This window comes from Myotis myotis, unplaced genomic scaffold (genome assembly GCF_014108235.1).
Source record: "Myotis myotis isolate mMyoMyo1 unplaced genomic scaffold, mMyoMyo1.p scaffold_m19_p_4, whole genome shotgun sequence".
Lineage (NCBI taxonomy): Eukaryota > Metazoa > Chordata > Mammalia > Chiroptera > Vespertilionidae > Myotis > Myotis myotis.
Genome location: NW_023416346.1, coordinates 32,595,216 through 32,622,393, shown reverse-complemented (window position 1 = coordinate 32,622,393; position 27,178 = coordinate 32,595,216). Strand labels below are relative to the sequence as shown.

The following is a 27,178-nucleotide window of genomic DNA, read 5'->3' as shown; positions in this document are numbered from 1 at the left end:
TACTAACATTTCCAGAGTAGACTCTCAACATCAGATTCCACTGAGTGCCATGCAATTCTTTTGTGTGCATGTGGAAAATTGTGTTTTCAAGTTTTTGGCTGATTACAAAGAAAAATATTCATAAAAGAAGAAACAAAATGGCTAAAAACAGGAAATGAAAACATCCAACTTCGCTCATAATCAAAGAAATAAGAATTAATACAAAGATACCACTTCCACCTACTATATTAACACATATTTAAAAGGATAAAAATACCTAGTGAGCCCTAGCTGGTTTGGCTCAATGGATAGAGCATCGGCCTGTGGACTGGGCACCAGGTTCAATTCCAGTTAACCTGGCACATGCCTGGGTTGCAGCCTTAATCCCCAGTGTGGGGTGTGCAGGAGGCAGCCAATCAATGATTCTCATCATTGATATTTCTATCGCCCACTCCCTCTCCCTTCCTCTCTGAAATCAATAAAAATATATATATTTTTAAAATGCCTAGTGATGCCCTGGCCGATTTCTAAGTTCTGCGAGTGTCCACCGTCACACTGAAGTGTCATGGGTTTGATTCCTAGTCAAGGGCATGTACCTGAATTGCAGGTTCGATTCCCAGACCCCTCAGAGCACGTGCAGGAGGCAACCAATTGATGTGTTTCTCTCACATCAATGTTTGTCGCTCTCTCTCTTTCTCTCCCCGCTCTCTCTCCCTAAAAATCAATGGAAAAATATCCTTGGGTGAGGATTAAAAAATACTTAGTGTTGGCAAGGATGGGGAAAAGGTATTTTTATACATTACCAGTAAATAATGTAGCAGTGGCTATCAAAATTTTAAATGTGTTTACTTTTTGACCCAGGAATTCTACTTCTAGGAACTTACCAAAATTACAAAGAGTTGTATAAAAGATATTGACATAAGGATATTTGTCATGGAGTCCCTTTTATAGTGAAAATCTGAAATAACTTCAATGTCATAATAGGAGGTTGGTTAAGTAAATTATGATACATGCATGGGATGGAATATTATGTAGCCTTTTAAAATAGTGTAGACAAGCGAATGATGACAGGAAAAGATTCACAATATCTTGCAAAAATAAAATATATGCAGGAAAAAAGGCTAATACTTAGAAAAACAATTATTTTAAAATAAGAGTAATACATGTTTATTGTAAAAATTTTGGAAAAATAGAAAATATAAAAAAAATAAAGATATTTTTTCAGCTCAAGGATATGCATGCATTTTAGTGTATTTCCCTTTATCTTCCCTTAACAGATAAACATTTATGATTTTTTTAAAATTTGAGATCATGTTATAAATGCAATGTTAGACCCTGTGTTTTTCACTTAAGATTATACAATAAACATTTTTCTATTATTATTTTTTTCTGAAAACATTATTATTGGCAATATAATATTCCATCATATGCATGTACTATTATTTATTTACTCATTCCATATTGTTGGGCATTTAAGTTGCCTCTGGTTTTTTACTATTTAAATTCTGCTGCATGCAAATAGATGTGTATTTCAGAGGGAAGGGGAGAGGAGGGTGGGAAGAGATGAACCAAAGAACTTATATGCATATATGCATCACCCATGGACACAGACAATAGTGCGATGAAGGCCTGGGAAGGGGACTGGAGTGGGGCAGGGGGGAAGAAGGGGCAAGATGGGGTCAATGGGGGGGGGAAGGGGGACATCTGTAATACTTTCAACAATAAAGATAAATTTAAAAAAATTATGCTACATTCAAAGTTATAATATTACAAATAAAGCTAAATCCCCTTGAACACCACACTCTGATCCCAACCCCCTCCATCCTTCCTCAAGAATACATTCATGTGTTAAAATTAATTTCTAAAACATAAAGAAAAAAGAAAAGCATGTTGAAGTCTGAGCAGTAATATATGAAGTTGCCAGCATTAAAATAGCTAGTGCCATATTAAGATGAAAAAGAAAAAAAGAAAAAGAAAAATGATGCACTAAAAATCCTTCTACAGTAATTTGTGCAAATCTGTCTATTTCCTTTAGCTAAACCCGGACAGAAGTGAAGTTACTGGGTCAAAGGGTATGAACCCTTAAAGCCCATATTACTATTGCCAAACTGCTTCCCAAATTGATAGATTTGCACGCCGCCCATCTGCAGCATATGAGAGTGCCTGTCTTATTGCACTCTCCCTATGTAGGGTAATTCTAAAAACATAATATTTTTTAATTCATTTTGATTTTAAAAATATCTGCCATATGGAACATTTTTCCCTTTTTTGCAGAGTGGGGTGGATGCTGTGAAATCAAACAATAACAGTGTTTCACAAGTCTTACAAGGATGGGGATGGCTGTTCATTAGAGGATATGAGTACCAGCATGGCACCTGCCACCTTAATATTCCTTTGTATGTGCTTTACATGAAGGCACCTGGAAGACAGAGTTCATGGTTCATCCTCCCTATGAAGTGCTATGATGCAAGGAAATCACCCGCCTTCTTCTCTCGTTTCTCCTCACCCATAGCATATCCAGTACAGTAAGTTCTCACTTAGCATCTTCAATAGGTTCTGTGACTTTAAATGAAATGACATATAATGAAACCAATTTTACCATAGGCTAATTAATATAAACAGGAGTTAAGTTCCTACGGTATCTCATCCATGTTATAATGAAACTATGTTATTCAAGGACCTGCTGTACAGGGCTGAAAACTGAATGTAAGTTGACAAAAACTTGTTAGCATAAAAATAAACATATGCATGGGTATGAACTCAAGAATGCACTCTTCTATCAAGAGAAGCATGTTAAATGCAGAGGTCACAAATATGATGTCTCGTGCTTGGCCCCCAAACCCAGTGATCTGGCAAAACAGAGCTAACCTTGCTAAGGAACCTGTTGTGACATGCACAAAGACAAGTCAATTAATAATTTTTTTAGCCCGGCCAGCATGGCTCAGGGGTGGAGGGTCAACCTTTGAACCAGGAGATCATAGTCTGATTCCCAGTTGGGACACATGCCCAGGTTGCGGGCTCAATTCCCAGTGTGGGGCATGCAGGAGGCAGCAGATCAATGATTCTCTCTCATCATTAATGTTTCTATCTCTCTTTTCCTCTCCCTTCATCTCTGAAATTATATATATATACATATACATATATATATATAATTATTAATGGACATAAAATTCTATCTGAAAATATAAAAGACACTATTTTTTGGATAAGCAGATCCTATAAAAATGTAAATTGTCGCCCTACCCCAGGGTGGGCAAACTTTTTGACTCGAGGGCCACAATGGGTTCTTAAACTGGACCGGAGGGCCGGAACAAAAGCATGGATGGAGTGTTTGTGTGAACTAATATAAATTCAAAGTAAACATCATTACATAAAAGGGTATGGTCTTTTTTTTTTTTTTTTTTAGTTTTATTCATTTCAAACGGGCCGGATCTGGCCCGCGGGCCGTAGTTTGCCCACGGCTGTCCTAGCCAGTTTGTCTCAGTGGAAAGAGCCTGCGGACTGAAGGGTTCCAGGTTCGATTCCAATCAAGGGCACATGCCCAGGTTATGGGCTCCATCCCCAGTAGGGGGCGTGCAGGAAGCAGCCGATCAATGATTCTCTCATCATTGATATTTCCATCTCTCTCTCCCTCTCCCTCCCCCTCTTCAAAATCAATACAAATATATTTTTAATGTAAATTCTCTCAAAAATAATACATAACTGTAGCCCTAACAGGTTTGGCTCAGTGGATGGAGCATCAGCCTATGGACTGAAGGGTCCCGGGTTCAATTCAGTCAAGGGCACATGCCCAAGTTGCGACCTCAATCACTGGTAGCAGGCGTGCAGGAGGAGCCGATCAATGATTCTCTCTCATCACTGATATTTCTATCTCTCACTCTCTCCCTTCCTCTCTGAAATCAATAAAAATAAATAAATAAATAAATAAACAAACAAATAAATGTAATACCTATTAGAACCCCGACAGGTTTGTGTTTTGAATTAAATAAAATAATGTTAAAATTAAAAAAACACACACAAGCAAACACACACCCTAAAAGAACGAAAGGCTAATCACAGACTGGTGCTCAACTGATGTAGCTTTTAGTCTTTTAAGTCCTGGGTCCCTTTCTTCTACTCTATTTGGCTTGTATGCTGACTCAAGCTACTTGGGTACTGGAATTGAGAACAATTTAGGCAGGCACTGCTGTTGGGTCTGGTGGGCTCCCAGTTCCTGCTAGTACTGGCATCGTGGCCTTCTTTCCCAGTGTGAGTTCCCAGAATATCTATCCTCTCTAGCCCTGGGATGTCCTGCTTCAATTCCTGAAGCCACCCTGGCTCCTAGGTAGTGTAATACTCTATCTCTATCCCAGAGAGTCCTACCCTTAGCTGCAGACTGCTCTGTAATGAAACTGTAACTGCTTCCTTATCATTTCTAGAATTCTCAATGGTTCCTGGCACCATAGTTGACCCCTCTCACCTTGTGTGTTCTCCTAAAGCAGGAATTCTTGGTCATGGACCCATGAATGTGCTTCAAAAGTTCTATGAATCCTTGAAATTACATACAAAATTGTATGTATGTGCATGTATGTAAGGATATTTTTACTAAGAGAAGGTTTATAGCTTTCATGAAAAAATCAAATGAGTTGATGATGCCCAAAGAGTAAAAAATAAATAAATAACCATCCTCTTGGGAACAGTGTAGCAGACCTTGGTAACAAATCCCTCCCGAAAAGCAACCCAACACAAGAATAAAAAAGGAAGCATGACTTTCAAACCTTGCTTCAGCTGCCTTAGCAAATGTACAGGGTGGGCATGGTCTCAGATTCAGGATCTCAGAGGGAAAAGCCTAGAAATGATTGTTAATCTGCAACCACTATTCTGATGCCATTCCCTTACTAATTAAAGCACAGCATCTTGCCAGCTGGTTAGAAAACCCACCTATCTCCATTTCTATGAAAGCTGCTTCATCTGGTAGGGCTCGAGGGATCACTCCAGGGTCACTGAAGCTGGTCCTCAACAGTGTAGCCATGGAGAAAAGGAAGAGCATGGCAGCAAACACAGGGATGGCAGGAGATAGCTGGACAGCCAAGTAACGGCATCTGGAGAAAGCACGCAATTGAACATTTAGTTATACCTAATCCTATGTGGACCACGAATTGTTACCAGTATGTCAACAAAACAAGCAATACCTTGAGGGCAGGGACCACGCTTTTTACTTCACTTGAAACACCCAAAACTCCTAACAGTGGTTCCATACATAACGGGAGCTCAACAAATACTTAACTGATTGATGCCATCTATAACATACAGAAGACAGTCTCAAGGGACCTCTCCTACCCCCCAAGCCCAGGCCCTCCTTGTCAGCCTGCTGGGAGTCACATTTCCTCTGTGCCTTAGGAAAGGCTCACAACTGTTAAGATCAGGGAAGCCACCGAGCCTGGACCTGCAAGCATCACAGGTTGCTCTCACTCTGGGAATGTCTTGAGCTTTTCCTATGCACCCATATGGCATTAGGCCTGAACTCCAGGAGGAGGATGAAAGATCAGGACTAGTCATGAAGAAAGGTCCAAGTGTCAGACAAAGAGCATGTTCAGCATGCTTCAAGGCCAATAAAAAGCTTCAGCATGGCTCGGTGGTTGAGCATCAACTTGTGAACCAGGAGGTCATGGTTCAATTCCTGATCAGGGCACGTGCCCAGGTTGTGGGCCCGATCCCCAGTGTGGGGCATGCAGGAGGCAGCCAATCAATGATTCTCTCCTATCATTGATGTTTCAATTTCTCTCTCCCTTTCCCTTCCTCTCTGAAATCAATGAAAATATTTTTTTAAAGCTTCAGGGCTGCTGACTGACTTTGCAACATCCATTCCTCTTCTCTCTTCAATTAGCTCAGCTAGTAGGTAACTAGTGACCATATAAGGAAATAAGAAAATTGTTTCTCCTGAGCACCCCTTCCCAACATCATGTTTGTTCCCCACTTTCTTCATAATTCACCTAGAAGGCCATACCTCTTCCTCTCTGGATATCTCAACCCTACTCATCTGTCAGGTCCCAGAGACATCAATGCCATCATTGTCATCATCACAATCAAAATTTACTGAGCACTCACCATATGCCAGGCACAGCACTAAGCTCTTTATATGCATGATATCATCCAATTCTCACACTAAATCTATGAGGTAGAGTCCATTATACCCATTTGATAAATGAAGAATCTGGGATATAAAAAGATCTTGTCTCCTCCAAAAGGCTTAACCTAAGCTGCACTAATCTGTCCACGTCATCCTCACTGCCAGAGCCTTGTATTGTTTTCTGTTTTTTACTATGTTGACCTCATCTCCCCCAACTGGACTTCATAGGAGCAAGAATCTTCTCCTTTTGGAACAGGAATGCTTGGGTTTGAATTCTGGCTCTACCAGGTCCTAGCTGGGTGTCTTAGTTTCTTTCAGTCTCTTTATCTGTGAAATGAAGATAATAATAGAACTTCATGGGGTCATTGTGTGGATCAGATGTATGAATATAAATAAAGTGCTTAGAACTGCACTTGACACACAGTAAATGCTAAGTAAATGCCAGCTATTAACATTATCATCACAGTTCTATATCTCCCAGAGCCTAATCCAAGTATGTGAATAAAGAAGCTATCAACAAATACTTGTTGAGTCAAAGTAAATTTCCAACCAAATAAATGGGAATGTGTGATGAGAGTTACCACTGACCTATTTTTATTCTCCTCCTCCTGGCACATTTTCTCCTTCAACACAGAGATCTTCTCTTGGAGGCAGACTATAACTGAATAAGCAAGGGCCAGAGGGAGAGTGGAGAAAGTAAGCTAAGGAAAAAGGCTTACTTCATTGGCATGGGGATCAAGTAAGCTGCTGTCCACTCTAAATGTTTAACCCCGGGTTGTACATTCACCGCAGTTTTGGAACAGTCCCCAGGAGATCCTCCCTGCTTTCTTGCCGTACACATGACTCCATGGGTGTGCAAGCCAACTATACTATAGGCTGAGCTGTTTGTCATGAAGCTGAACACATATAGTGAACTTTCAAAATGATTTTTGTGGCTTTTTGTATGCTTGCCTGCTTATGTGTTTTTTTAAGAAAATCCTTGGTCATAGTTTGCTATTGTATGGTTGACTTCCTTCTCCTAAAGGCCAAGGGTAGGGGAAAATGTTGAGAGAAATGAAGGATATGGCTAACTGAGTTCAGGGTAATTAAGTACCCTCGTCTTCATTGTTCCCCTTCACTATCACAGATAATCAAGAAGTAAATTCAGAAATGAAAGTCCCCTCTACTTATCAGGGACCCAAAGGCCACAGTAAAAACACAAGACTCCAGTTCATGAACAAGCCAAGTGAAATCACCACGCTAACAGAAATCAGCCATCTTCCTAAGATCATTATTGAAAACAAAGAAGTAATGTCTCCAGGACTCGCACTGCCTTGGTGTACAGTCTCCAATCAAAAGCCTTAGAAAAATCAGAGCCATCTCATTGGACACCAAAGGGAATGTAAATTGCTTTATTATAAGGAAAAAATATGGAGAGAGTAGAACAAACACACATATACAGCTACACACACACATGCACGCACACACAAATTAATGTTGCATCCATGCACAGAAGGACTCGCCCAAGCTGAACTAAGTCCCCTTCCAACACCTGCTTGTCAATCAGACAAAGAACAACTTAGATTTGAATTACACTACACCATCACAGATAAAGGTCTCTGTAATCTCCACACAGCCTATCTTCTGCACCTGCTAAAACAATCCACTCTGTATGTCAACAAGTACACAACAGGCCCATTGTATTGTTCTCCAGAGATGAGGCTACTGGCAGCCCGTTGTCACTAGTGAGTGGGTGTGGCTGGGAAGGCAGATGTGGGACTAGCAGGCCTTTCTACTCTGAGTAAGGGGAAGCTTAGAGAGCCAGCAGCTAAGAATCTTGTGAACTACAACCCATCGGGCCTGTCTTTAATAGTTATGATACAAAATATCCCCCCGGTTAGTCCCATCATTGCAGTAAACTGGAGGTCTGTCTCTGACAGGAATAAGCTATGGGAAGATTTGGGAGTAATTCCCAATATCAATCTCAAAAGTCAAGAGTATCCTCATATATCGCTAATTTATCTTAATGAAAGACTGGATCTGTCATTCACATAAGCTAACTGTTTTTAAAACTCCCTAATAGTTTCCATTAATATTGTATCTTGGAATAATGATATCCATACACTCCTGCAAACAGAACTCCCCTTTGTCTTCAAAATACCAAGAGGCCTTCCCCTTCCCAGGGGGTTGGAAGTTGCTTTTCTCCCTTGTAAATTTCATATATACAACCCTGTCCCCACTAAGTCTTCATTTCTGCCACCTGAAGAGGCATCGTCATGATAGGTCCCCCTCTAACAAATTCTTAACTGGCCTCAGGCTTCCATAGCTGGTTTAGATGACTGGACTCTGACATGTCCCACAGACCACATGGTGGTACTGACCAGCAATAGCCAGCAGTGCCAGGCTGGGCTGGTGTGTCATGTACCATCCCCCATTCCTAGCATGCTAGTTCATTGGAAGGACAATGATAATGACACAGACTTCAATTCATTTGAGAAAACTCAAAAGAGGTTCATGAGTGGAGCTAGTAAAAAACCAGACAGATTCCATGGCAGGGCTCTGCCTTACAGACTAGTAATGTGGACTGATTATCTATATAATACTCTGCTTCCAAGTCTGCCCAATAACTTTCTTGCTATGCTTTTTGTTGTTGTTCTTTGATCAGTACACTCAGTCAACCAACAAGTTTTTATGGGTCTAACAAATTAAGAACAAGAGAAATAGGAGTTAATTTTGTTGGAGAAAACATAACTAACATATGAAACAGCTAAAGAATAAGATAAGACCAATGATGACGTGTTAAGAATAGCTGCTTGAAACTGCTCCCATAACAGCTGTTAAGGGTGGCTTTAAGGAAGAGCTGTGCTGGCAACAGCAGGAAGCACTCAAAGATTAGAGAGAGTCCCACAATGGCCCTTGGTCCCACCTAATAGAAATAAGCCTTTGGTATAAGCTTCTCTGATATGGATGGATGGCTGTCCTCTTAAACACAATAAACATGTAGAAACACCCATAAGACTGGTTCAAGTTTCTTCTGATGACAGAGTCTACTGAGAGGAAAAAGTTTCCTTAGACACTAAAAACACAATTTAAAACCAGCCTCTAGATTTACTGCTATGTAAAAGTCAGAGGAAAATGCATAACACTGTTTTGCTCCAGTAGCAATGGTGAAAATGAACCGAACAGGGACATTTTCTTTCTTTTCTTTTTTCTCTTCTTTTCTTTTTCCTTCTCTTTCTTCCTTTTAAATCCTCTAGGATATTTTTCTGTTGATTTGTAGAGAGAATGGAAGAGAGAGGGAAAGACAGAGAGAAATATCGATGTGAGAGAAACACATCGATTGGTTGCCTCCTACACACCCCTGACCAGGGCCAGGGCCTGGGAGAAGCCTGCAAACAAGGTACATACCCGTGACCAGAATCAAATCCGGGACCCTTAAATCTGCAGGCAGACGTTCTGTCCACTGAGCCAAACCAGCTAGGGCAACATTTTCATTTTTAAGATAATGAACCAACCTCTAACTTAAGGAGGACCAAAGTTTCTATCCAAACCTGCTAAGAAGTTGCCAAATTTCAGTTATAAAAAATTCCACATTTCAATTATAACAAATTTTAAATATAACACATAACAAAATTCAATTATAACATACTCCTGCTCAAGAACTTAGAACAATTTCCTGCTGCCTATTACATTAAGCCCCAAACTCCACAGGCCAGTATTCCGAGACCCTTCATCAACTAGCCTTATCTAATCACCATTATGAGGTACTTGTCTTCTCACTGCTCCATTCTAGAAGTATCCCGCTAATTACCCTGAATTCACTAGCTTCTTGCAAGAAACATAAGGTGCCTCCTTAAGCACAATACTTTTGAGGAGAAAGATTTAGGAGGTCTTCTCTCTCCCTCAATAAGCACCTCAACCGATGTCAGCATCATGGGGGACATCCCTGTGCTTTGTGCTTGCTTTCCCCAAAACAGAAGTTCACTACACTCAATTAAGACTCATTCTGCCCTGGCCAGGTAGCTCAGTTGGTTAGTCATCCCTGTATGCCAAAGTTGCAGGTTTGATCCCCGGTCAGGGCACATACAAGAATCAACCAATGAATGCAAAAATAAGTAGAACAACAAATCAATGTTTCTTTCTCTCTCTAAAATCAATAAATAAAAAATGTTTTAAAGACTCATTCTGAAAAGATGGGAGATGCATACAATAAAGATTGATAACATGAAACTCATTACCACTAAAGGTAATTGAGGCTGAAATATTCAGAAAAATTCTGAATGACAGAACCACAAAGAATTGTTCAGGAAACATAACTCAATCCTTCTCCAGGAATGTGCTCAATAGGAAAGTTGAGCTTAGCTAAGTACTACAACAGATTGATATCAAAGAGGCAACTACTCCTTTCTAAAATTTTCATTTGGTTGGCCAAGTCACAGACAGAATCTTGGGCTAGATGAAGCACAAGACTGAACCCCTACAGCACAATTCTCTATAGAAGGCTATGTTGGTTAGAGATCATGAAGCAGTCACTCTTTCCTCTTCACAATCTTACTTAATGAACTTCAGGAACCCAGACCTTGCACTATAAGCACACATATTCTGTCACATGAGAGTTTGGCTTTAGTCTTCCTAGTCCTGTGTCTCCTCAAACCTGGTACCTTTGTGTTTTTGCCTTTTCTCTTCCATCTGCCCTCAGGGACATGGTGCCCCTTTTATCAGGTTCACCCACAGAGTAGCAAAGTATGAATTTTGCTCTGAGCCCTCCTCATCCTGGCCACAGAGGTGATAATCCCTCATAACTCACTAAACTTACTTTCTAGGTTCACCTTAGAGATGGGCTTCCCTGTTCTTCTTGCAAGTCTATCAGAGTACCATGCCAGCATGCTATTAGTGTTCCACAAAGATGCCTTCATTTTCTAGGAGCATGAGCTGGGGAAGCCCAAATAGCCTTGATGCCACTAGGTAACAAACACTAGCTACCAAGAACCCAGAATATGCTGGTCTAGCATTCGGCCCTATGTACAGCTTTAGCAATCTGAACATCTTCAGGGCTCCATATTCAAAAGCTAACAAGGAGATGAAAGGTAATGTCATATAAAGGCAGTGGCTGGCCAACCCATCTTGATGAAGAAATCTCACTTCTGTGGGCCTTGTTTCCTCACCTGCAAAAGAATGGGCATAGTCTCCAAAGTCCTTTCCAGCTCTATTATTCTATGACTAGAGCCCCGGTGCACAAGATTTGTGCACTGGGAGGGGGTTCCCTCAGCCCAGCCTGCACCCTCTCGCAGTCTGGGACCCCTCGGGGGGATCTGGCCTAAGCCGGCAGGCAGACATCCCTCCCGCAGTCCAGGACTCTCTCAGTCCAGGACCCCTCACTCCTTACTGCCTGCCTGCAGTGGAGCACTACTGCCACTGCTGCTGCGCTCACTAGCCATGAGCCTGGCTTCTGGCTAAGCAGCGCTCCTCCTGTGGGAGCACACTGACCACCAGGGGGCAGCTCCTGCATTGAGCATCTGCCCCCTGGTGGTCAGTGCAACCGTCGTTCTGCTGTTAGGTCAATTTGCATATTAGGGTTTTATTATATAGGATTCTGTAAGTCAAGACTGGTACATTTTAATTGCATCCAGGATGTATTCATTCTGCAACATTTATTGACCACCGACACTGTCGGGGCCACAAAGACACAGGAAATAGTCCCTGACATTGAAAGAGCTCAAAGTGCAATGACCATAGAAATCAGAAATGTAAGAAATGTCATATGATTATGTGTTAAATGAGTGGTATGTACAATTAGTCCCATGAATGCAGAAATTACTAGAAAGATTTCATAAAGGAAGATTCAAAGACTTGAAAGAGAGGTAGAGTTGTAAGAGGCTAAAAGTGGGACAATTACTAGGCAGTGCTACAAAGCATTTTTCAGTTCATCCAATTCAGTGACTCCTCTATATATCACAAGCACCCATGTGGATCAGTCCAATAAGATTTGATAGCCTTGATATGATTTCTTCCATTTACAGCAGTGGTTCTCAACCTTCCTAATGCTGCAACCCTTTAATACAGTTCCTCGTGTTGTGGTGACCCCCAATTTCATTGCTACAAATTGAACATAATTAAAGCATAGTGATTAATCACAAAAACAATATGTAATTATATATGTGTATTCCGATGGTCTTAGGTGAGCCCTGTGAAAGGGTCGTTCGACCCCCAAAGGGGTCTCGACCCACAGGTTGAGAACCGCTGATTTATAGCAAAGTGAGGCATACGCACTAATCATAGCAGCAAACTGCTTCTACTTCAGTGGTCAAGAGTCATACAATTATTCTTGCCACAAGAGACGTCTTGGGACCTTGACCCCACTAGCAATCTGGTTACAAAGTTAAAAGAGGCAGCTAGGGACCAGCTGGTGTGGCTCAGTTGTTGAGCGTTGACCTATGAACCAGGAGGTCACGGTTCAATTCCTGGTCAGGGCACATGCCCGGGTTTCAGGCTTGATCCCTAGTGTGGGGTGTGCAGGAAGCAGCGATCAATGATTCTCTCTCATCATTGATGTTTCTATCTCTCTCTCCCTCTCCTTTATCTCTGAAATCAATTAAAATCTTTTTTAAAAAGGCAGTTAGGAAGCCAATTCCAAAAAACAGTGCACGCAGTCCTTTCTCCAAGCTTTATCATGAAATGGAGATTAACTAAATACCACAATCGCCTTTCAGTAGCTGGAAAGCTCACAGGTTGTCAGTGTCATTCTGCTATACGTTCTGACATTCCTAGCCATGTTAGTGGCTATGTGTTCATCACACAAGAGGGACAGAGTTTGGGCAGAAAGGACGGAGAAGGGTTCATGTGCTCAAAGCTGAAACTGGCAGACTCACTCACATTGCCTAGATCGCTCACCCTGAGAATAAATCAGGAAATCCTTTTTTTAAGCGCTGTACAATTTTCATTCTGCTTTAAATTCAAATACATTTACCATGGATACAATTATACTTGAATACATAAACATATTTAAATACACTACCTACCTGTAATCTTCTAGCCTCTTCTTTTCTATATTTGACTCTTACAGACAGTCACAAAAGTTCTACAGAATTTCAGATTCTCAGAGTTGCGAGAGGCTTATAGACAATCTAGCCCAATTTCCCATTCCGGGCAAAAACCCACTCTGTGACAGCAGCCCTGAGAAATGATCACCTGGCTTCTTTAGAAACACTCTGAACAATACAGAGCTAACTAGCTACTGAATGAACAATCTCTTTTCATTCTATGTCTTCAACCTACTGTCTGTCCACTAAAAAGTACAGGTCCCTCCTTTGAGAAGTCTAAACATGCAAAGGCAAAATCCAAAAATAAAACTATTTCCATTGGCACTACTAGCACTGCACGTTTTTCATCAAGGGGCACACATATGCCTGACCAGATTTCTCAAGCCATCTGGCTGACCCAGGGCTGTGCCACAGGCAGCTATAAATCAACTCACACTTGTTCCTAAGCACCTGCTGCAAGCAAGACCCTATTACTAAAATGCAGATCCAGATACGCATCAGGATCTGGGCTCTCTTCCCCAAGGCAAAAATGCAGCAGCCAGAGGAAGTGATGTCTATGCTTCTGGACAAACTGATGAAAATAACCAGCCCTTTGTCACCCTCACCTAGCTTGATCAGCTGACTTTCTGAGGTCTCCCTAAGTTCTAATAATATCAAAGGAGCCCATATTTTACCCCCCAGCTCCTATCCCCCACTGTGTGCTTGGTAGTAAATTACAGACTTCAAAGAAAAAGGTTGACCAGAAAGTGACTCCATTATTCAGAGGCATGCTGGTTTCCTTTGTATAGTCTGTCATTGGCAAGGCACAGGCAGTCAGCATGTAGAGTATCTGCGTGTCTGTATGTCTATATATATATCACACACACACACACACACACACACACACACACACACACATTCACAAACACAGATTCCACCATTCTCAGTGAAAAGGATTCATCACCAGGGTCCTCTCCCCTTTGGTCAGAGTTATACTTCCCCATTCCATTCCTCAGCTAATATATTTACTTCCTTCTCCTCCCCCCTTCTCCCTTCCCCAGCCCTGCCCTAAAAAATATTTACTCTATTGCACAGACATCTGGAACTCTGAGCAGTTTACAAACAACCTCACCCTTCATATCTGAGGACAAAGTGTGAGAAATAACTTGGGGGGAAAAGTCATTTGGCAGAAAATACAACCTGCCTCTGTCAAACTGTAACTTGGCTAATTATAAGCTCATCCCACAGACAGTTTTCTTCAGAAGTCTTTGGGTCTAAGTGGTACAGACCCAAATCAGACTCTGTCTGGATCCCAGATACAAAAAGGACCAAACACCAATAGCTCCAAATTTCAAATCCCCCTAGCCAGTCAAACCAGAGGTTTCTGAGCCCAGAATTATCAGCTCACTCAGGGTCAGGAAACAAATCTCATGGTTTCAATCACAACAAATTAACCCCAAGGCAAAGGGGGTGGGAGTAGGGGCAAAAAGAGCTAATGATTTCACAGGGATGACGCACAAGACAGGGAGGATAATAGAGACCAGAGTTCAGCTCTGCACTTCCAAAAAGAAGCAAGGCAGGAATAAAGCAAAGAAAATTTGGAGAGCCCTGACCGGTTTGGCTCAGTGGATAGAGCGTCAACCCATGGACTGAAATGTCTCGGGTTCGATTCTGCTCAAGAGCACGTACCTCAGATGCAGGCTCTATCCCTGGCCCCGACTAGGGCCGTGCGGGAGGCAAACAATAGATGTGTCTCTCTCACATCAATGTTCCTCTCTCTGTCTCTACTCCTCCTTTCCACTCTCTAAAAATCAATGGAAAAAAATATCCTTGGGTGAGGATTAACAAAAAAAAAGAGAAAGAAAGAAAACTTGAAGAGATGGGTCAAGAGAGGCGGGGGGGGGGGATTATTTTGACGTTATGCATATGCCTGCCTGACTGCACATACTCACTTGTACCTCACACAAGTACACACACACACACACACACACACACACACACACACACTCAGCTATGAGACTCAGACTGGAAAGCAGCTAAGAAGCCATGACCAAACTGCCTGACTCTGCCAAATACTTCACAAAGTCCACAGCAACAGCAGCAAAAGTGCCTTTGACAAAGAGCTCTTCTAACCTTACTTTCCTAGCCCTGTTATAAACTGGGTCCCCTTCCTCCCCCTGCTGTTACTCAAGCCAGCTGCAACCATCAAGAAGTTTAGCAAAGCAGCTCAAAAAAAATCACTCTTGATGCACTGGAAAAGCCTGAAGCTCTTACAGAAGAAAGACAAAAATGAGCCCCAAGAGATCAAAGCTCATTTTAATTACCCACAAAGGCTGGCCAAAGAGCCCTCTCTTCCCTGCCATGGCTATGCTGCAGCTTGAAAACTCCAGTTCCAGGTCACTCATGTACATGAACTACATGTACATGAGTGCAGGCTCAAGTTAGGTGTGGCTCGCAATCTACACACACTTCTTGGCTCCTCAAGGCTCTCCTCATAATAACCCCAGACCAATTAGCATTGCTCCCATCCCCAGAGTGCATAGCATTCTCAGAACAACCAGCAGCGATGTCACAGCATCCTAGAATCCAACTAGCCACCTCCCTAGCAGATGCCCTACGCAGAACAGTGGCTCTAGGATTGGCTATTATATCACAGAAAAAAAAAATAACTCCAAGGCTGGTATCAAGCACACACAAAATAGAGGGTTATGTTGCATGATTTTAAGTGAATAAAAGAACAACTCACAGTTAATAAGCATATATGTGCCACACACACAGCTAGTCTGTAACATAGATGAGGCTGGAACCACCCTGCAGGTTCCCAATTCAGTTGCCTTTTCAATTTAATAGCTAGCTGAGAGCTAATCCCTAAAGTACATAGGACCCAGAATAACAGAATAGGTGACTATGGTGGGGTGGAGTTATGACCACAAGGGGTGCCCCTGGGCTTGGGAGGAGTGGGGAAGAGGCAGCCTGTCGCTAAGAACCTAAGGAGACCACTGAAAAGGGGAGGTAAGTAATAAAAACAAGTTATTTTATTTCCCAAGGGTGTCAGGAGTAGCCCCAAGTCAGTGCTATAATATTGGTATCAAAGGTCTGGGTCTTTTACGCAACACATACTCTGCTATGAGCATAAAGCAATGAATTCAGTTGACATGATCTATAGACACTGCTCAAGAGGACAGTGACAACCATCTAAGGACCACCCACAAACTTCCCAGAAGGAAGGTTCTTCCCCTAGATTCAAAGTAATCATTGTCAGGTGACTCTACTCAATGGAAACTTACTCGAAGGCAAAGAAGAGTGTACATGTCCCCAGGATGAGGAAAAGGGTCAAGTAGAAGATGCCCTTTTGCCGGGCCATCATGACACGGCCATCGCAGCAGAAGGTGTTCCTGCCTGGGAGTTTCTCCCACTTCCGTGTCACCTTCTTTCTCACCACCATCACAGACATGATTGGAATTCCTGGTCCAGATGCTTTTTGTGATTACAAGATGGAAAAAACAGAAGCTGAGCTCAACTTTAAAATCACGTTGCCTGCTATTGCTGCCGCTGGGTCAAACATCATCAAAAGTCCAACTTCTAACCCTAAGAAAAAAGACCAAACAAAAAAAAAATGAGGCAGGAACATGAAAATGCAGTTCAATCCTCCTTCCCCAGAAGCAGAAGACAAGCCTGAAAGGGTGGGGGTGAGGAAGGGGAAAAGTTTATTTCCAATCTGTTTGTCCTCTAAATGGAGAAAAGTTTACAGGTTCTCCAGACAAAAAGAAGAAGAGGGCTAGTATATCTTCTTAAAGAAACCCCATGGTTCCAAATATAATACTGGTGGTTTGTTCATCATAGAACCTTGGAGCTAGAAAGGTTTTTATAGGTGATAGCTCCAATTAATTGGTTTAAAATGAGTAAAGTAAAAACCACATAGAGAAAATAACTTATCCAGGGTCACACAACTGCAAAGCTAAGTAAAAATACTTGTCTGCAGACTTTTAATCCAGGGCACTTTCCACTACACCACATTGTTCTATAACCATCATTAAAAGGATTAAAAATAATAGTTTATGTCCTTAAGGAGCCATTCCCTCCCCTCCTCCACTTCTTCACCTTCTTTCTTCAATTAGCCACTCAAATATGAATCACACCAGGGAACAAGTCATCCTCTGGCAGAGCTAGGAGGTTCTGGACACTCTGGACACACATCCAGGTACTTACTCAAAACAGATTTCCCCTAATCAAACCCTTGGTAACTTCCTGAGTTCGGGAAATGAACCAATGTTGGGGGGTCAAGCCTAACATTTGTGGGAATCTTAATGAAACCACATCACACATCTATAGGTGGAAGGCTGACTAAAACAGGAGAGGTCTTGAAAGGGTTGGAGGGGGAGGAAGAAGGCAGCAATTAAAAAGTCATAAAGGTGTTTTCTGGGATATTTCATAAGTACTTAGCACCCGGAATCCCCAAGCCCAACCTTTCTCAGCCACTGCCACCCTTCTCATCCTCTCAGGTGTGGTGCTGTGGCCTCTACTTACTGACACCACATGCCCCACGCTGGCACGACTGAGGCGGAAGCCTGCAGCCTGACTGACTGATGAGAAACAGCCAACTTGAAATCATCCCCCAGCTGCAGAGGGCAAGGGTCCAAACAGAGACTAGGCGATATGCCTGGCAATCAGAAGGTAGAGGGCTTGGGAAAGGGGAGGGAGCACTAAGGTGCAGAAACACTTCCTTTGTGTAAAACTAACCTGGAAAACAATCTCCCAATAACCCGGCCCAGCAGGAGAAGAGACCAGGAAAGGGAGCCAGGCCAAGGAGAACAAAGATCAAAATCCGTCCAGAACCAGCGACCGCCCACCCGCCCGGGGCCAAGGCCCGAGTCCGGGACAGGCAGCGGGCGCGGCCTCGGGAGGCCCGCCCTGCCTCCGCCACGCAGCGGACCACCGCCCCTGGCAGCTCAGGACGCGCGCCACCTCCACACGCTAGTACACACTCACACACGCTCCGCCACGTGCAGTCACCTCGGCTGGAGGCTCCACCGCTGGCACCCTGAGCCGGGCAATGCCCAGGTCCGCGCGTCCCGACGCAGCGGAGGGGTTGGCAGCCCACCATGCGGCCAAGCCCAGGAGACCCCAACCCCCACCCCTTGTTACCTGAACCTGGGAGCCCAAACTCGGCCCGAGACTGAGGGCAGGAAGTGGACTGTCTCAGGGGACCGCGTCGGCCGCCCGAGATGGCAGCGACTTCTCCTCCCAAGCCCGGAGGCTGCCTCCTCCAGACAAGGAGCCCCTATGATGGGGGCCCTAAAACAGCTGTGGCAGCCGCCTACTGCTGGCCGAATGGAACGCTCCTCACGTCACCAGGTCGCTCCAGTAGTTGCTCGCCCTCCATTGGCTGATAGACCTCAGTGTCTCCGCCCCTGCCACCGCTGCCCCGAAGTACTATTGGCTACTCCGAACGCCACTCAACAGTGTCTCCGCCCCACTTCCCCACCCATCTCCTGGCTTCGTGCCCACCAGCCAAGCGCTGCAAGCTTCCTTTTGGGGTCCAATCGCCTGTACGTCAAGTGTCGCCTTCGATTAATATAGTTACACAGAGACGGAGGTGAAGGATAGTTGGGATAGGACAAGGGAGGACTGGGGACCAGCCTCCCCCACACACACCGTGAGACGCTGAAGCAGCACTGGCTCTCAGATCCGGGTGCTCAACCCAAACTGGGCCTCTGCTGTCCTACTTGCACGAAAGCAACCGCGACTGGCATTTCACTCTTGCGGTATAAAGCAAACAAATATAAAAAGGAACTTGAAAGAGATAACTGTCCTCAAGAACATAGAATAATTTTTGCAGTACCTACTACATATAATTGACAGTACGGAAGTTAGAGAAAATCAACTGACAAGAGCATAGGTAGGTAATGAAGTAAAGATTGTCAAAAAGGTTGGAAATTACTACTCGTTTTGGAGAGTTCATGATAATTGGAGAGGGGGAAGCCAGGATCCAAGGCAGAATCCCCACCCATCAAACACATTCCTTCTTTTCTTCTGCCCCTTCCTCTGCAGTTATTGCCGCAATGAGTCACTGCTACTGATCCCAGTGAATCACATCCTTTAGAAGTTCAAGATTGGAGTGGGAGAAACAGTCCAGAATCATAGCATTGATATTATACGAGGGACTTTAAGAAGCACTGGTCTGTTTCCACTAGTATGGCTCTGGGCTTCCAAATATAAGGAGAAATATGAGAAAGGGCTGAAGGTGGCCTCTCCTTACCTGAGCTTGAATAAAGTTTCTCTAGGGTGAGGGTGTTTGTAATTAATATGGAAGACACTGCCAAAGGTCTTCCCAAAGCAGTTTTTTGTGTTAGTTGAAGAACCATGTCAAGAACTATTTCTCCTTTACACTATTTGTGTCCCACATGAGATGAAGCAAAAAGCTACCTAATGATAATTACATTTACCACTTTCATACACCCTTCCAAGAAACATTTAAAAGGATTAAAAAATCACTAGGTAATTTTTTATGACAGAAATGTGTTATAATTAATTTGTAGGAGAAAGTATGTTTTTATAAAGCTTCTATTGTTCCTTAGCATTCATGCTGGTTAGAATCATATATATATGATTATATATGATTATATACATATATATATATATATATATGAGAGGGCGAGAGAGATAGAAGCATCAATGATGAAAGAGTCAAGCCTGCAACCCAGGCATGTGCCCCGACCGGAAATTGAACCATAACCTCCTGGTTCATAGGTCAACGCTCAACTACTGAGCCACACCAGCTGGGCCATCAGTTTCTTTCTGATAAACCATGTGATGGATGCCATTGTCTCCAATTCTCCCCCCTTTGAATCCTGGAAGGTGCTGATATTGTACACACTTGGTATGGAAGGGAGAGGAACTCCCACAGCCCTGGATTCCTGAGCCTGTGTACTCCAGACGCCCATGGTCAGCCCAGCTGCCATCCTCCTGACTGTGGAGCAGTCAAAAATAAACCCAGACATACTTTGTCCATATCTCAGGTGCAGGTGAAGCCTAGGGGATCTTGGGATCGATGTGTCATGGCAACACATTCCTGAGCTCTGTCCCTCCCTGTTCTAGGTCACATTCCCTCTGGGATTAAGTGGCTGTGTAGGTCAGGCTTGTTTTAATACAATCTGTTATTTGTGTTCACCACTAAAAGAAAAATAAGGAAAATTTCTATGGACAAGCATTCCATAAGACTTCCTTCTATGTAATTACATCATTTTATATAATCCCAAAAGTATTAATACACATACAACTAAATTGTGACTATAAATTGAGTTTCTTTTCTGTTTTCTCCTCTCTTTTAAATAAAACTCCAGACTTTATGCATCCAAATTAGGGTTGGCTTCTTTCAAGGGGAGGCACAGCCTCAGTGAGCATTAGAAACACCCCTGGAATAAAGGTACAAGCTTCCACAGTGTGATGGCATACATTCTGGTGAGCTTGTTTAAAAATGCTCGATGCCCAGTTGGCATGGGTCGAGCTATGAACCAAGAGGTTACAGTTCAATTTCTAGTCAGGGCACATGCTCAGGTTGTGGGGTCGGTGGTCCCTGGTATGGGGCATGCAGGAGCCAGCCAATCAATGATTCTCTCATCATTGATGCTTCTATCTCTCCTTCTACCTTCCTCTACCAAGGCTTAAGAACAAAGATAATAAAAGTCAAGAAGATAATAAAAAATACATAAGAACAAAAGGATACAGATAAAAATGGTTATCTATGGGGAGGGGAACTAAATAATGGGAAATAGAATGGTGATGCAGTGTAAGTGAGCTAAATCCCCATCTATTGGAGTGGGAAGTCACTAGATAATGTCTAGAGCTGGTAAACCGAGGAAGTGCAGTATAGGCATATCATTTAGAGAAAGTGGAGTATTACAACACTCCCCGTACTGGTCTCCCTGCTCCCACTTTTGCCCCATTTGGTCTATTAACACGGCAGTTAGAAAGATTATTTTAAATGTTAACTCACACCTTGCCACCCATGACTTGTCCAATGGCTTCCCATCTGTGAAATAATATATCTCTGCCCACAGTTCCTGGAGCAGAGTTTCTAAAACCCTTGTAAATTTCTAAATGATAAGAACAATAGGAGCATCTTTTTTTCTAATACTTTTTCTTTGACCCCAGTTCCTGACACAGGGTTCCTGAAACCCTTGTAAGTTCCCTGGGTGATAAGAGCATCTTTTATTTATTTTCTAAAATATATTTTTATTGATTTCAGAGAGGAAGGGAGAGAGAGAGAGAGAGAGAGAGAGAGAGAGAGAGAGAGAGAGAGAGAGAGAGAAACATCAATGATGAGAATTACTGATCAGCTGCCTCCTGCATGCCCCCCATTGGGGATGGAGCCTGAAACCTGGGCATGTGTCCTGAGTGGGAATCGAACCGTGACCTCCTGGTCCATAGGTTAATACTCAACCACTGAGTCATACCGGTTTGGTGGAGCATCTTTTATTCTAATGAGGCGACTCTGTGTGGCTCCTGGATGAGGGCTGTTCCCCTGAAAAACCAAGTCATGGAATTAGAAGCTGAAATTTCCACCACCACCCGCATTCTCTTGAAAAGGGAGGACTGTAAATAGAGTTAATAATTGATCATGCCTAGGTGATGAAGCTTCCATAAAAATCCCAAAAGTATGGTGTTCAAGGAGCTTTTAGATTGCAGAATGCACCATGTACCTGGTGGGTGACACATCCCAACACCACAGGGACAGAAGCTTCAGATCTCACCCTATGTATCTGTATCCCTTCATCTGGCTGTTCATCTGTATCCTTTATCATAACGTTTAATAAACTGGTAAACCTAAGTAAGTAAATGTTTCTCTGAGATTTTTGTTTGTTTGTTTGACTGATTTTTTTTTTTAAAGCAAGTGTGGTTTTTTAAAAAATATTTTTTATTACAAAGGGTTTTACATATGTGTCCTTTTTTTTTTTTTTTTTTTTTTTTTTTTTTTTGCATCAGCCCCTAAACCAGGAGATGGCAGTTCGATTCTGGTCTGGGCATATGCCCGGGTTTTGGGCTCAATCCCAAGTAGGGGGCATGCAGGAGGCCACTCTCATCACTGATGTTTCTGTCTCTCTCTCTCTCCCTTCCTCTCTGAAATCAATAAAAACTTATTTTTTTAAATGCCCCCCCAAAAAATATTTTTTATTTATTTCAGAGAGGAAGGGAGAGAGAGTGAGAGATAGAACCATCAGTGATGAGAATCATTGAAAGACTGCCCCCTGCATGCCCCCTACTGGAGATCAAGCCTGGAACCAGCGCGTGTGCCCTTGACTGGTATCAAACCCGGGACCCCTCTGTCCATGGGCCGACACTCTATCCACTGAACCAAACCAGAAAGGGCTCCCTGAGTTCTGTGAGCCGCTCTATAAACTTAATCAAAGCCGAGGAGGGGGTCATGGGAAGCTCAGATTTATAGCCGATCAGTCAGAAGCACAAATGACAGCCTGGATTTTCCATTGGCATCTAAAGTGGAGTAAGAGCAGACTGGTGAGATGAGCTCTTAATCTGTTGGGACTGATGCTATCTCCAGGCTGATAGTGTCAGAATTGAGTGAAAGTGTAGGACACTCAGTTGGTGTCACAGAAAACCACTTATTGTAGAGAAAATTCCTCCCACATTTGGTATCAAAAATGTTGTGAGTGTGGTAGTTGTGGGAGAGGAAAAGAGAAACACAACAGGGAAGAATGAGCTTTTTCTAACACCCCATCTCACTCAGAACAAAAGCCAAAGTCATTGCAATGACTTACTAGACCTGATACAATCATCCACCCCACTACCCCCTCATTCCATATTCTAATAGCTAATTACCCCCTCACCACTGCTACCCCATCCTCACGCTCACTCTGCATGAGCCACAGGGGACTCCTTGCTGTTCCTGGAACAAACTGGACATGTTCTCCCACAAGCCATTTGTACCAGCTATTCTTTCTGCCTAGAATGATCTCTCTCTCCCTAGATATCTGCACCGCTTGCTAACACCTCGTTCAGGCCCTTATTCAAAGGTCCTCTTCTCAGAGAAGTTTGCCCTGGCTACACTATTTGAAATTGCAACCCCCCCCCCAACCAGAACTTCCTTTCTCCTTTCTCTACTTTATTTTTCTCCATAACGCTTACCGTCTTTTAACATACTATGTATTTTAATTCTTTGTTAAAATATATTTTTATTGATTTCAGAGAGGAAGGGAAAGAGAGATAGAAACATCAGTGATGAGAGAGAATCATTGACCAGCTGCCTCCTGCACACCCCACACTGGGGATTGAGCTCACAACCTGGGCATGTGCCCTGATCAGGAATCAAACCATGACCTCCAGGTTCTCATAGGTCGACGCTCAACCACTGAGCCATGCCGGCTGGGCTAATTACCATGCTTATTATTGCTCTCCCCACTAGAATGTAAAGTCAATAACAGAGGGGATTTTCATGTTTTGTTCACTGCTGTACCCCCAGTGACTGACAACAGTATGTGTTCATTTTGGGATGAATTGCTTTTCCCCAAAAATTCATATGTTGAAGTCCCAACTGCCAGTACCTCAGAATGTAACCAAATTTGGAGATAAGGCCTTTAAAGGAGGTGATTAAGTTAAAATTAGGCCTTTGGGATGGGGCCCCAATCCAGTATGACCTGTGTCCTAAGAATATGAAGAGATGTTAGGGGTGCTTATACACAGTGGGACAATCACGTGGAGAGACAGCAAGAGGGTGGCCATCTGCAAACCAAGGAAGAGAGGCCCGCAATGCCTTTTCTGCACCTTCGAGCCAGGGTTTCTCCCTTCAATCATTTACACAGCACCTCTCTGATTAAATCTCCAACTCCTTGGAAAAGAGAAAACAATTTCTCACTGATTCCATCTAACATAGAAACAGAACCTCCTCCTTGCTTTACAACCTACCAAAAGCACCTACTTTTTTACATACACAACTAAGTATATTTTTATACATTTGTATTGATTTTAGAGAGGCAGGGAGAGGGAGAGATAGAAACATCAATGATGAGAGAGAATCATTGATTGGCTGTCTCATGCATACCCCCTACTGGGGGTCAATTCTTCAACCTGGGCATGTGCACTGACCAGAAATTGAATGCATGACCTCCTGATTCCTGGGTTGATGCCAACCACTGAGCCACAGCAGCAGGGCACAACTAAGTAAACATTTAATGATTGCATCTGTTAGGTGTTTCAGTTGTTGTGTATGCATGATAAATGTGTCTATGTTAGTGTTATGTCCAGTTAGAAGTTTTGGACAAGTATCTGGTGATCAATTTGGGGAATATGGTTTCCAAGGAGGGGTGTGAGAAGGAACAAGGGTTGTCACTGCTCCATGTTACTGCTCAGAGAACTAGTTTTGCCTCACAGAACAATATTTTGATGCTGCCAGATACTGAGAGCCTGCTAGGGAAGGGGAGAAGATCCTATTCCAGAATCAATGCACTGTGGAATATATCTATAAGGAAACACAAGAGACTGATAATAGTGCTTGCCTTTAGGGGTGGTAAGTGGAGAACTTGGAGATAAGGGAGTGGGAGAGACCTAATTTTTAGTGTATACCCTTTTATATCTGGAATTTTGCTCCATATGAATATATTAGCTACACAAAAAATATTAAGTTTTATATCAGTACAAAACTACTGGATTTACATCTCAAGCCAAACTTCTACTCAGCTACAAATGAACGTAAAATTATCATGTTTCATATGTTCAAAACTCAGTTATTCTGGCAATCTGTTAGCCTCTGAATCCCACACTGAGAAAAAAAACCCTAAAAAGAAATTAATGTATTCATTGGTATGTTCCTGTTGATATGATTTTCTTTAAATTGTATGGAAATAAGCAGAAGAAAACTGATCTAACTACAGTATCCATATACAGTGGGGCCTTGACTTACGAGTTTAATTGCCTCGGACTGACCTGTTGGCAAAGTCACAAACAAGTCCCAACTTAGAGGGCACAGTCCTCTTAAGCATAATTAGGCTTGACCTTATGATGCTCCCTAGATCTTATCTGGGAAGCTAATGGACTGAGGGAAGTGCAACAAGAACAAAAACAAGTGAAATTCACAAGAACAGTGTAAACAAGTGAAACTCACAAGAACAGTGTAAACAAGTGAAACTCACAAGAGCAGTGTAAACAAGTGAAACTCACAAGAACAGTGTAACTTTGATAACCACCACCTTGTTTACCTCTGACTATAAAAATACAGGCTCAGCTTGCCTCGGGATCTTTCTCTGTGGCCTCAGCCAGGCACAGGAAGATCCACGGAGACTAAAGAGAGCTAGAGAGTTCTGAACGCTGTCTCCATGTAAAACATTCTTCCCGACTCCGTCCACACCTTTGGGAACCTCTGGACCCCCCGGGGCTGGACCCCAGCAAAACTCATTAGTCGGGACACTCGTAACTCAAGGCCCCACTGTACCTCAACGCACAACAATTTTAAGGGTAACTGGAGGTCTGAAATATGCAGTGACAAAATTTTAGCTACATTTTAATAAGATATATAATTGATTGACCAGGAGGTTTAAGCTTTCTTTGTTATAGATGACAAAAGAAGATTATTCTACTGAGGAATAAATAGTTCCCTGCCTTGTTTGAATTTGTATGTAATAATAATGGAGACTAAATCTCTTGGGATAAAAGAATGCTTTATTGAGAACTCCATTTCCACAAAATTTCCCTATTACCCCAGTGACTGTAATACTGAATATCACAAATAAAAAACAAAACAAAACATGGAAATGTCCCTTGTCCAAACTGAGCCTCTAGTATGAAGATATACTCCTTTTTAAAAAATATTTTTTATTGATTTCAGAGAGGAAGGGAGAGGGAGAGAGAGAAGCATCAATGATGAGAGAGAATTATTGATCAGCTGCCTCCTGCACGCCCCCTACTGGGGATGGAGGCCATGACCCGGGCATGTGCCCTTGACCAGAATCAAACCCAGGACCCTTCAGTTCATAGGCAGATGCTCTATCCACTGAACCAAACCAGCTAGGGTGAAGATATACTCCTTTTTTATCTGACCTCTAAGGCCTTTCTAAATTTGATCATGTCTACCAGATCTAGCCATCCAAGGTAGATGGTCAACATTCTAATGCACCTTCCCCTGGCAACTCCAGAGAATTGACTTTCATTCCCACTGATGAACCTCACTCTGCTGGCACCTCCCATCACATCTTGCTTCTAATCTCTGAATTCATCTGCACAGAAGGTAAATGAAGACTAATTTTCAAAAGGTGATTTATGTGTTTTTTTTAAGTGTTTCTAAATGAGAAAGGGATCAGACTAAGCTGAATCAGCTAAACGAGGCTATCTACCAACCTAGAGCTAATCGGTATACCTCTGTTCCTCTTGTGTTTCTGTTTTGGATTAAATAATATCCCATTGGCTATTATATTTTTTGTAGAAATTTAAACTCTTATTCTAAAATAAAAAGTCATCTCCCCATCCCCCCCCCGAAATCTGTTCCTAACTCATAACAGCTTAATTGGTTATGCATATACACTGATATATTCATCTACTCTAGCTGCCATAACAAAATACCATAGACTGAGTGGCTTAAACAACAAAAAATGTGTTTTCTCACAGTTCTGGAAGCTAGAAGTTCCAGTTCAAGGTGTGGGCAAATCTGTTCCTGGTACAAGCTCTCTTCCTTACTTGCAAACAACTGCCTTCTTGCTGCATCCTCACATAACATACAGAGAGTAAGATCTCTAGTGTCTCTTCTTCTTCTTTTAAGGATACCAATCCTAACAGATTAGGGCACCACTCTTATGACCTCACTTTACCTTTATTACCTCCAAATAGGCCTTATCTCCAAGTACAGTCACAATGGGGGGTCAGGGCTTCAACATATGAATTAGGGGGCACAACTTAGTCTATAACAACTGGTTCAAAACTAAAACAGACTGTTTTGTATTTTGGTAAATTAGCATGTTATCAGAGATATATGTGGGGAGCATGTATCTACCTACAAATATATACATAGCTTTAAAACTAGCCAAGGGGTGAAGTGAACAGGTTGTTTTGGAATTGGTGGGGATGGTGCACAGAATGCATTTGGAGGAGG

General features: G+C 42.6%; 1 protein-coding gene across 6 annotated transcripts in view; it reads right to left on the bottom strand.

Moving 5' to 3' along the window:
* Positions 1-18,430, bottom strand: part of ZDHHC9 (zinc finger DHHC-type palmitoyltransferase 9) — a 32,377-nt gene extending 13,947 nt beyond the window's left edge. For 3 of the 6 annotated variants that reach the window (XM_036304929.1, XM_036304932.1, XM_036304934.1), the window contains exons 1-3: positions 18,232-18,430; positions 16,374-16,674; positions 4,900-5,060 (exon numbers count right to left, since the gene is read on the bottom strand). In XM_036304929.1, coding sequence (XP_036160822.1) covers positions 4,900-5,060; positions 16,374-16,540 — 328 coding nt within the window. In that variant the 5' untranslated portion in view covers positions 16,541-16,674; positions 18,232-18,430. The other 3 variants (XM_036304931.1, XM_036304930.1, XM_036304933.1) reach the window with 3 other exon arrangements.
* Between the last annotated feature and the right edge of the window lie 8,748 nt (positions 18,431-27,178).